We start from the raw sequence: 12,434 nt of genomic DNA on the forward strand, positions 1-12,434 counted from the left end.
ACTGCATTTTATAAAGCTTCCATTCATATAAGGCCACAGTTGTTTTATTACTTGGTTTACGGATCCGCCACACTTAGATTGTTGATTTCTACAATATAAATGAAAAAAGTTATTATATTTTTTTTTTTATAAATTACCGCCGTCAACGCAAAATAGCTTTAAATGAAATACAAATAGCGGTATTAAGTCAAAAGATAAGAGCGCGTGAAGCAATTTTTCGTCAAAATCCTGCGGGAGTTTGTGACGGAGCGAGTCCGTCCCTGCGCTCAGCCCCGGGAGAGCATGAGAAGACGCGCGCGCCCGTTTCCGTGTCTGCGACTCCTTTATATCGTAAATACACATTTTAAACCCGTCTACCACATTTTCTCCAGCGCGTGTTGCCGTGACTAAGGGGGCGCACCAGAAGCGTCAATTCTACCAATGCAAAACACTCGAAATCTTTTGGGTACCGAGAAGAAAAAATCTTTTGAAATTGAAATTATATCTATATTTATATTTCGCCCACCTGTTCAATATATTTCATTTAAAAATCTGGAAACCAAGTAATAAAATAACTGCGGCCTAAATACATTAAAATGGAAATAAATATAAAAATAAATGAATTATAGACCAAAGCAAGTTTTGAATGTTTTGTGTGCTTCTGTAATATCAACTCGGGTTTTTTGGAGTATCTTGATAATGACATTCCGATGATATTATGTCAATGCAACAGTTAAAATGCGTTAAAACATGCATTTAAATGTATTAGTCGAGCATTGAATGATCAGATTACGGTAAAATATGTACTATTTATTCAACTTTTGCATATCTTTAAAACAACTTTCACATATTTCATGTCAAAAGCTGATTGACTGCTGCACAAATGAAATTGTGAGTCCCTGCAGTGAAGAGGAAGCGGCACTCTCTCCAGTATGAATTCTACCCGGGCTCATTGTGAAATCGGACCACATAGCACACTCTATTTGTTTAACACAGGAGCGACACGAGATAATGCACGAGCTGCGTTGCAAAGACATGATCTTATTCTCAGCCATGATTTCATTCACACGGCTCAGTCAGACTTATCAATACAAATGCTCCAATGTGGCTCAGAGGACCGAGCTCCGCCGCACTAAACTGAACAGTTCGTGTCACTATTTCATTCTGTTGTCATTCTGCAGTGGTAATATGATGGGTATGAGAAAGAAGAGATTAAATTAACAAAATAACATACCTTTGGATTATTGGAGGCGATGAAACGACATCATTCATATTTTAGCCCATATTGTAGGTTTATTGTCTTGCACTATGTAACTTTTCTGGTTTGGGTTTCTTCAAATGTTCCACAGTTTTGGGGTCAAAATGTTCAAGCAGGTGATGCCACCAAGCAAAGTTACAGAATGCAGAAACAGCATCTGTTTAATGCCATACTATGGAAAATTCCAGACAAAGCAATAACTTAATATTAAGATAATATCATCTGAAAAGTTACATAAAACAACTTTTATTTAAAAAGTAAACTGTAAAGTACAAACATCTTCCCCAGACTTAGAATGTATTGATTTACCATGACAAAATCTAATTAAACAAATTCATTTACATCATGAAACAAATATTACATTTTTGATTAAGATTTTTAAGTCCTTCAAATATTGCAATAGAAGATATTGCAATAGAAATGATTAGAAAGTACACATTGTAAGCCCATCTTCATAATTATGTTTAGCCAGAGTAAATACAAAGCTTGAACTGCTGCAACCGAAGGATCCGTGGAAATGCCTGAATACTTCAAACTTAGACAAGGTCACTCTATTGTGCGTGTGAAAAACAGACTTTGCAGCGGCAGAGCAGAGCTGAGCCAGGCCGCTCACTGCGGGGGACATACGTGGGAGACAGGATGACAAATGGCAATTATCATTTTTAAACCACCTTTGTTCCACTAATTACTGTTAATTTTGAAATTCATTATTTCTAAATGTCAAGACAAACTGAGGAGTCAGTTCTGGAAAGGTAATAACAATAATAACAACCTGGTCCTGAGAAGTAGAAGAAAATAGTCAAAACACGAACACAAGTAAAAAGTCACTGCAAAATACCTCAAGAAATGTGACATATTATATACTTTTAAGAGCGTTTAATCATTGTTTTCCCTTTTCATTTGCCCACATGAAGCTGTAGTTGGAGTAATTCAGTCTTTATTATGTCATTGCTCCAATTCCAGTTTTCTCCTACCCCCCATACACGCCCACTGCTCTGTACACGAGATAGACCCATATATTTTGTGTATTCTAAACAATCGGCAATGGCCATGAAAAAAATCCCACATCGTTCCATCTCTGTACTTTGTGCTCTGATGTTATTTTCCCTTTACACGATACGCACATTACTCTGGGTGTGGCACGGTAATGAAGAATAATCTGCCTGCTGCCATGAAATGAAGCTGTCCGTATGCGTGGAGGTCTGCACGGTCCAGCAACGCAGCACTTTGTTTCAAATACTTGTTTTGGATCAACATTGTGATTTAAAATGTCCAAAATATGAAATAAGGCTCCACAGGTGTCAGAGATTATAACTACAGGATAAAGCAGACAAAAACATAATATGTCTTCTTTAATTGGTAGTCCTCACACTCAAAACTGTCATCTTTTTACAACCCGAAAGTAAAGCGTTGTTGTGGATGAATGCACAACTAGAATATGGTTTATAACACTGATAAAGGGACAATAATGACAGGTAAGTGAGTGCGATCAATCAAAACAGCTGGTTCCTTTCAACTTCATTGCGCTTCTCTTCTTTCCCATTGGCCCAGAATGCACCGCTGTTGTCTAAAGGCCAGGCAAACAGCAGCTGCAATTAAACACGGCCTGACTGGCTCTTTACCCAGGTGTCTGCTCTGCTTTTAGACGGGGTCGTGGGGGCTGTGGTCGATCCTGCCTCAGAATACGTCTAATAGAACGCAATGGCAGATGTGCCGCAGGAACAATCCACCTCACCATCTGGTTTTCGGCGCCTGAATGCCAAATCCTTACCCCCTCCACCCCACTCCATAATCAAGGGCAGAATGAAATACAAGTCCCATTATGGATACGCAGCTAATAATGCATTATCAATTAGTCCCCTCGGCCACTGATCGATGCTGAGCAGGTGGTACAAGGCCATCGCGTTCATTTAGGACTATATTGTCCCCTCATCCTCATTCTCTTGTTTCCTTCTGCTCATTAGAGCCACACTCCGGGGCCTATCAGGTTTGGGCTGAATTGCAGCCTCACAGCTCCTCAATATTCCATTAACGATCACGTTTAATTACAGTTGTGGGCCTCCGAGCAACCCAACTCTGAAATTATGTGACTGTTGGAAACTATAAAAAGCTCAGTTTCACTATTTGCTCAAAATTACACGCTACAACATGGAACGGGATTATACTGAGGACGTTTGCCATAGACACTAGAGTGCCGCTTTAGGTTTACGGATAATTGGAAACCCACAGCGAGGAACCAAAAAAAGAACACATTCACAGATAAAATGTGTGAAAGTAGTTGATTTGAACATGTTAATTTACACATTAAAGGTCAGGTTTATGAAATACTAAAGAAATCCCCTACTTAAAAACACAAAACCAACACTAAAACGTTTTCATACACCTCTATGTTAATGCTACTTACACATGTATATGATTAATAAACTTAATCAAACTGCATTCAGAAATAATTCAACAATGAACCAATAAAGTAATTAATTCAACTATTTAAATGTCTGGATGGGTTGTAACAGCTTTGACCGCATGCCATTTATTGATAATCAATTCTCTTATGCACAATCACATCTTCCGAAAGGATCAAGTCGCCCATTTGCATTATTGATGAATACATCCTATGTTGTTTATTCTCTAAATAAAATGAAATGATGGCGATGGATAGAAATTCGACTTGTGATAATGCCATGAAGTACTGAGGCATTGAAAGCAAAGGTTAGAGAATATTTCACGTAAGCCCAGTAAATCCAGCCTGGGCTCAGAAATTAAATATGTCATCATTATGAGCCCGGAGAACATCGTTTCTGAAAAACAGTTGAGTCGGGAGGAAGGGTCAGGGTTAGGCCCCACTATCACCACACATTATTAGATCTGCTCAGAAAGTGAGAGGATTTAACGTCAATGTTGCAATGAAGCTGCAGAAACTCTAAACTGTTTAATGCATCGTGATTTGACTGAAATTACTTTGTTATTTTACTAAGCTTCAAAACAAAGAGCTTGAAAGTTGATGATGGTTATAGCTGAATAGTTTGGATGAAACAATTGAGAGACTTAATGCTTTTCTTTGTTTGCGCCGGACAAACGTGTCATTTTCCACATGTGTGCACAGACTTTTATCATGTAAGATCTTGTCCTTCTACTCGTTGCCAATATATTGTTTATTTCAAGTTGAATGGAAGTTGAGGTATAATTTTAAGAAGGGCTAATAGTATTAAATGCCCTCCTTAACACATACAACTATCTTTATTTGTAATTAGGGATGTCAAGATTAATTGGTTAATCAATAATTGCAAGAACTAAAAAAAAAAATTGTGAGAACCATGTCAATTATTTTATTTATGTGCCAATATCATTACTTTTTCATTCAGAAAGTTGGATAATCCATTAAAGTTGCGAAAGAAAGCAAATTAAGGATTTCACTGTTGTTCGATAGAGCCAGTAATCTGAATAATTCCTCTCACAATTATCGTAACATTAAAACTGGATACTGTGACACCCTTATTTGTAATAGTTGTAATACAAAACAAAAAAAACATTTGCAAGTTGTGTGCTTCCTCCAAGACAAAGGGAAGAGTGATTTCTCGAACACTTTAGTTGATTCTGAGAACAAAACTGTGCCGTCGCTGTATAATAAAATTGAACGACTTCAAATTATCTTTGCTGTACAAACACAAATGAAACCCTCCAGCCTTTGTATCTTGATTCGTAAATTACATTCCCTAAATAATATAGAATAAATATGATAACATGCCAACAAGTTAAGCCAATCTTGACAGTATTGCCTGTTGACACCATAAAATGATATACATCCACGAACACGTTCCATATTCATGCCATTTCGCTGTAAAATTACCAAACGCTCCGCTAAAGAATTGAGCTGCATCGCCTGTTTCTCCCCCTTCACTCCTTGTTTTCATTGTTGACAGCGATTTCAATCAACACAGGAAATACGTATCATCTCCGGCGGTCTTTATAAGGCTCTTGCTGGTGGTTTATTGAAAGAGGAATTTGAAATGCTTGTATTTTCCACCTGAGAGCGTCCGCTGCAGGGGCGACAATGAACCGTACGGATCAAAATCACTTCCATCAACGCCGCCAGATGAAATGCAAACACAATCAAATCAGCCCGGTCTGTATGACAACGCGCCAGCTCAAACGCCAATCTTCCTTTTCCCCTCATCACGGGGGGAAAAAAAAATCATAGAGTGAGAGAATCGCCTAATCTATGCACACACACACTGTCACTATTGATCTGTGGGAAGGGGATATGTCTTTATTAAGGGCTCGCAGACGTCGCCTTCCTCCAGCGTGTATAAAGGATGACCTGGGAGAGTGCTATAGGGTGGTATGGGGATTGGGAGGCAGCCGGGGCCATAACAATTGAGATAAGTTACCGAGGACAGGTAATGGGAACCGATAGACTCTGGAGCATGGATCGATGGCGGACATTGATACAGAGAGAGGAAGGACAAATCGTGACATCCCGAGCCTTTTTCATGTTCAATGTAGCCTCTGAAGAGAGCGACTTCCAAACAGAATCCCCCCCGGCAATTCCCCAAGAAGAACGTAACGCGCGTGTCATCTCGAACCACAGAGAAAGAAAATGTGTGCGAATTCAGAAGTCAGCGTAGAAGTGACATATGAATTTGTCGATAACCAGAGTTCGTCTCAGCCTGAAATTAGCGTTAGACGATCTCTGAAAACACAGAGAAATGTAGGAGGTATTGGTACTGGACTGCTATGGGAAAATTTGCAGATTTTTAGCACGGACAGGTTATTTTTTTGAGTACGCGCCTGTCTGTGTGTGCCCTTGTGTCTTTTCAAACAGACAAGTGAGTTACAACGAAAATAGACCAGCAATTAGGCTAAAAACATGCCTGTAATTTACACAGAATACCAAATGATTTTTACACTTCCAATTAATGTTTTAGTTTAACAAAGGCAAAAAGGTAATTTGTAACCTCCCCCCTAACATCAATGTGTGGGCCTTGCTGTGAATTTTAAAGTCTCTATTTCAATATTGGTAAATATCGATCACCAGCCACAGCAGCAAGTTGAATATCTGATAAATCCGTGTCAGCTGGAAACATCCATATCAGACCATCATTAATAATCACACTGTCAATTGTATATGTCAGATCCGCCATACATTTTCAAGATACACAATATGATCTGTAAGTATGTAATCCAGTTTAGTTAAGGACCAAACAATAACCAATTCATATCTACACTTGCAATAAGGTAGTTTTGACAAAGTGTCTAAACACTATTTCTTGGGAACTCACTTAGGAAATAATATATATATATATATATATATATATATATATATATATATATATATATATATATATATATATATATTCTGCATACAAATCTTCTGTAAGGGTTGTCATAAAAATCTATACCCAGACACTAATCAAAACTATAACTAATGAAATGAGACACCAATTCTAACAGGTTCTGTATATAAGAAATAAATACAAATCACATAAACAGGGCAAAAAGTCACCTTTCCTGAACGATTTCAAAATGGTCTAGACCTAAATTAGAACTAGTATTAAAACACAAGGAAACATTAAAGAAACTACTCCTATTTAGTGTTCAATTAAATTTTTTGTGAATATAAAACAAAGCTTTTTTTTAATAATCGTCATTGAATCAAAGTTTGTATCAAGTTTTGGTCCTTTTTCGTTGTATCAAAATCAAGTTTGAAATGTTTTGATTTTTGTGACAACTCCAGTTCAAACAAAATACACACCTATTAATTCAGTTTAATTATTAATGCGACTGTTGAAAGTTCCTCTCTTCTGTGGCACTGACACTTTGACACTAACTTATGTCATTCAGGTGAGCAGTGCCGACCGACTCATTTCTCCTCTACACACCTGTCTGCTGGGGGTCAGAGGTCATGTCCGCAGCAGCCCGTTATCCACATGTCATGTTTTTACCGAGCCAGTCCTGAATACTGAGCGGTCTGACTGAAACATGTCCAGGAAGGCTTATTAATTCAAAGCCTTTCACTTATTTTATCTTAGCTGCGCCGGAGTCAGCTGGGATGGGCTTGAAATGAACAGGCCGTATATTGCCTTTGCTCTGCTGGGTCACACAACTCTGACTCATATTATTGTCCCATCTTTGATTCATAAATGATAAAACAAGACCAGAAAGCCAGTAATTTTGTCCAAATAACAGAAATGGATTAGTATTAATAGTTTCTCCTTCCAACCTCAGCACAGAATCACAAGCAAATGACTCATAGACTCTGTCTTACTACAATTATTTAATATGTAAAGCCGTTTTTAACACATTCAAAAATAGCACAGTTAAATGCAAATAACACTTCTGAAAATATGGCACCAACATATATAATCAAGCTAACACATTAATAATGAACTTTCACAATGAGCTTTCTACCTTTCCATTTTGGGATGGAAAGCAATCTCCAGAGGTAAAATAACATTAAAAACAAATTACAGTGAAACCATGGTTTCGACTGCATAAAGGTCATATCAACAATGTATTTTTTTCCAAACCCATCACAAACTTGGGCTGTTATCACTCTCGTCTCCATGGAGTTTGAATGTGAAAACACCTGCATTCGAAAAGCTGCTACAGTTTTATACATTAGCTCTAGTGCGTTTTCAAGGGTTTCGTTTTTGGGACGTAGTGACAAACTTTGCAGTTTGCAGAGTGTTAACGACCACGTAATAAATATGTCTTAAATCTAATGTTATATTTGACAAATTTGGGACGAGGTCAGTGGGAGTCAGGAGGGAGAGTTCTCAAAGTTCTTTTTACAGAAACTTCTATTTTGAGAAGTGATATTTCACTGTGGCACTGGGTATAAATTGTCAATCAATTCCTGTCAAGTCGGATAAGTCTCCAACTCCCATTTCTCCAGCTGGAGGTGCGATGTTGATATCAGTGTGGTGACAGAAGTCTCGGTTGCTTGGCAACAGGTCTGAGTCCGAGTCTAGTGTGGCACGGACACGTCTCACACAACAAGTCAGATTTAGCACAAGTGGCTCACGTGTTTGTGTCCGGGTGGGTTTAGAAGCAGCATCAGAGCAGTCCTGAGGGCAGAGCTGACATTAAACAGACAAGTGTTTGAGGGATCGATGGGAAGAGCAGAGACTCTGGTCAGAGACTGGCCCCTCTGAACAAAGTACACACGACATATCTGTCATCTGCATGTGGACCAGCCGGGCTGGGACCAGGCCTACTAACATCACTAGACCCTCCTAAGAAGGTGGGCTAAAAATATGTCAAACAGATTCTGTGGATCAACCATGAATGCTTCTCCAGCATTGAGTAGGAATTGGAAAACATGCTTTTCACACAAGATCTCTCCTGAAAAATATACATTTCAAAATAGAAACAATTCATCCTCTCAGGTCACAGCTTTCTTATGTGTAACATTATGTAACCTCAATATCGCAGTTGCACTCCATGATATGTGCCAATATATCTGCTTTGGAATAAAGGAACAAACACCAAACACACAATCATTTTCAAATAAAGCAGAGGAAAAAACTGATGTTTACAGTCACACAGAAATATGTTTATGGGAGACAAACAGATCTGAAGTGATTTTATCCTTTTTTATTAAATACGTAAAATCTACAGAGAATACACTTACTGAAAAATAATAAATACTGATATAGGCTTACACAGATTACTTGACTGACGTTATTGCATTTGTTACAATAATTTGTGGGTGATTCATCTTTGATTTTTACAAGTGCAAACAGATTAGGAAGCACAATCAGACTTGTATTTTCTTGATGATATATTTTCAATATACACTTAAATAATTTAAATTATCAGCAGTCTTTGCTTTGTAAATGTGCGTGCGTGTGTGTGTGTGTGTGTGTGTGCGAGTGTGTGTGTGTGTGTGTGTGTGCGTGTGTGTGTGTGTGTGCGTGTGTGTGTGTGTGTGTGCATGTGTGTGTGTGTGCGTGTGTGTGTGTGTGTGTGTGTGCGTGTGTGTGTGTGTGTGTGCGTGTGTGTGCGTGTGTGTGTGTGCGTGTGTGTGTGTGTGTGTGTGTGTGTGCGCGTGTGTGTGTGTGTGCGTGTGCGTGTGTGTGTGCGTGTGTGTGTGTGTGTGCGTGTGTGTGTGTGTGTGTGCGCGTGTGTGTGTGTGTGCGTGTGCAAGTGTGTGTGCGCGTGTGTGTGTGTGTGTGCGTGCGTATGTCTGTGTGCGCGCGTGTGCGCGTGCATGTGTGCGTGCATGTGTGTGTGGGTGTGTGTTTGTGTGCGCGTATGTGTCTGTGTGTGTGTGCGGATGTGTGTGTGTGCGTGTGTGTGCGTGTCCGCTCGTGTCTCATTTCTAATCAGGTGTCAAGCGGAAAATGGGAGGTTTGAATTTTCAGTTCAGCAGAAGAATCGCAGCACATCAGTGTCATATGCATTTATGACAGAAATGGCGGAGGCGGGAGATTGCAGACAACAAGAGGGGAAAACAAACAGGTCTCCAAGGTGATGGCGACGATTTCAGCAACTGAAACCAATGCTTATTATGAGACTGGCAGTCTAAACAGGCTGGAGGATGAGCCAAGAGCCTGATGGTGCACGGTAATCACTGGCAAATTATAAAGCCCAGTTTCTGTGCAGAAAGACTTTACATAATGCATCTATAGAAGTCGTACATCTGCAGCAAACAAAGTCCTAAACACTTGACATCAGACAAGATGGTCCAAAAGTGACATGAAGAGCATCTGATACTACACTTTGTATAGAGCAAAACTACACCATATAAAATAGTGTTAAAGAAAAACCCTTATATTATATCATGAATGAGTGAACTGGTTTGAGATGTAAACAAATCAACAATGAAGACAATTACTGATAACGTCTGGTGTCAAATTATGGAATAACTTATGCCTAGATTTGATACAATGTCCAACATGATGAAATTCAGAAAAAATATTAATACATTATGAAAATAATAGAAATCAAATTGGAGACGGAAAATGTGAAGATATAGGTGGGATTAAAACAATTCTATGTCACCTCCAACTCTTTTGTCACCTGCCATCTTAGATAACATGCATATATAACATGGTTATGAAGAGGAGAATGTACACTCGAGTTTAAGGTTTTGTGTATGTAGCTCAGGCCAAAGATAAGATTAAATGTATGCTCCAGTGAAGGTTAATGCCAAGATGTGGTTTGCTTTAAATACTGCTGCATACTCATGTCTTTTTGACCATATGAGCTTAATCTGTGTACACGATCTTTTATTTTGACTTGTGCTCTTGTGATGTTGTTATTTAATGTCTTACTGTGCCAAATAAAGTTTTTTTTTTTTTTTATCTGGGCGCCACAATCTTCACTTCACAATCTTCACAGTTACAATCAAAAATGTTCATTTATGACCACACATTTTCAAAGGCTCAGTGCATCACTGTCACAAACACAGTTCACAGCTTGGTTCAGTGTGCGAGGTATAAATAATACTAGCCACAAAGACTAGTCAGTTTGGTCTTTAAAACCACTTCTTTAAAGATTACATTTTCTGTTTGACTCTTCTGGGCCACTCCATCTCAAAAATCAATGTGAAACTCTTGGACATTTTATGAATGTAATGAAATGGTGAATACTGTGGTTATGTGTCATACCTGTGTTGGGATCAACCGATCTCTCAATCAGATGATCGTCTTGGTGCACCCACTCTCCGTTGCACTTGAAGTAGATTTGTGTGGCTGGAGTGGAGCGGCACGTCAGCGTCACCGGCTTGTTCTTCACTATGAACTCGTCCTCGGGCTCCACCAGGAAGTGAGGAAACAGGTCTGTGAAGGAGGCGGGCAGTGTGGATGTGGCAGCGTGCTCCGAACCTGGGGGGGGGAAGACGGAAAAAAATGCACTTCAGAAAAATGCGTTTATACATTGTCCACTGAGAGTTTGACTGCGATGCGAGCTGGAGCTTGAGAAAACGCAGTGCAATATAAAATGTATGGATTTTACACATTGAAGTAGTCCAATAATAAAAATATTTGGGTAGGGTATACAATGTAAAATAAGATGATTTGCAAATGTTAATAAGGAACAGAGGCTTTAATTTGAACCATTATCTCAAAACCAGGCCCTAACTTTGACCATAACCCTAGAAACCAAACAAATAAGGACTAGAAAATTGTAGGAACAAAGAGCTGACCCCTAATCACGAAGATCATATGAGCACTATAACCTTCACATATTGTTTCTATGATTGGGACATAAATCTCACAAAACACTACACAACATCAGGTCAAGAAGAATAAGACGAGTTATCATTAGGACAAAAACACATACATTTAGTTCATTTTGTTTGCACTTCTTATATTGTGTTTATCGTTTGCATTCCTTTCAAGTTTGTGACATATTATGATTATGATTATTATCATTATGTCACCAAACATATATTTGTTGCAAATTGGTGGAAAATGAAAACTGAAAATTATTCTCCAGCGGAACGATTATCTTAATTTTAATCTTGAAAATGTGCGTAATATATATATATAATTGTCTAATATAAACACTTTGAGATGTGTTGCTGCCGTGGAATTAGACATAATGATTATGTTGCTGTTTAGTTTCACACAATTGCTTCTACAACCGTTTAAATAGTGAATATGCGTTGGAGCCACTTTTGTCTTTGTGAGATGAGATCGGGCGGTATAAAGAGCTGCACGAGAGAACGCTGGAGGTGACACTACAGCGTAGTGTAGCTCTCGGCCAGGTCAGAATGGCAGCCAAGATTACGTCTTCTGCGGTGCTTTTAATCACAGCCCTTTACCATCATCGCTGAAAGTCCGACCGCCATAAATTCTGCATTGGCGTGCTATATGGCTCTTCTAACCCGGACTTGAGCCGCATTAAAGGAGACAGCGACAGAGGAGCTGAGGTTACACAGAACTGACAGTACAGTATGGGCCTTTATTCACCGAAATGTTGGCAGGATGAATACGGCGGCTATCTGTAGAACTGGGGGACAATGGCACTATTTACAGTCAAATCCTGTGCACGGTGAAAAATATAGATAAGAGCTATAGGACTTAACACATTTTGCACAATGCTGGATTCTTAAGACAGAACCAGATAAATGGGAGTTCTATTACCGCTGACAGAGGCTTTTTGTTGTTGTTTTTTAAAGGAATGTGTGACAGTATAGGTTTTTTCCCAGGTTGGCGTTGTCAAAAATGTATTTAAAAGATACAAATCA

At 38.9% G+C, this 12,434-nt stretch overlaps 1 protein-coding gene across 4 annotated transcripts in view; it reads right to left on the reverse strand.

Moving 5' to 3' along the window:
- Positions 1–12,434, reverse strand: part of unc5a (unc-5 netrin receptor A) — a 129,702-nt gene that overhangs the window by 57,081 nt on the left and 60,187 nt on the right. For all 4 annotated transcript variants that reach the window (XM_072437837.1, XM_072437828.1, XM_072437820.1 and 1 more), the window contains exon 2: positions 10,852–11,067. In XM_072437837.1, the coding sequence (XP_072293938.1) occupies positions 10,852–11,067 (216 nt within the window). The remainder of the gene's footprint in view (positions 1–10,851; positions 11,068–12,434) is intronic.

The sequence above is a fragment of the Eucyclogobius newberryi genome, unplaced genomic scaffold (genome assembly GCF_026437365.1).
Source record: "Eucyclogobius newberryi isolate DKJ021-1_F unplaced genomic scaffold, fEucNew1.0.hap1 SCAF_11, whole genome shotgun sequence".
In the NCBI taxonomy this organism is placed as follows: domain Eukaryota; kingdom Metazoa; phylum Chordata; class Actinopteri; order Gobiiformes; family Gobiidae; genus Eucyclogobius; species Eucyclogobius newberryi.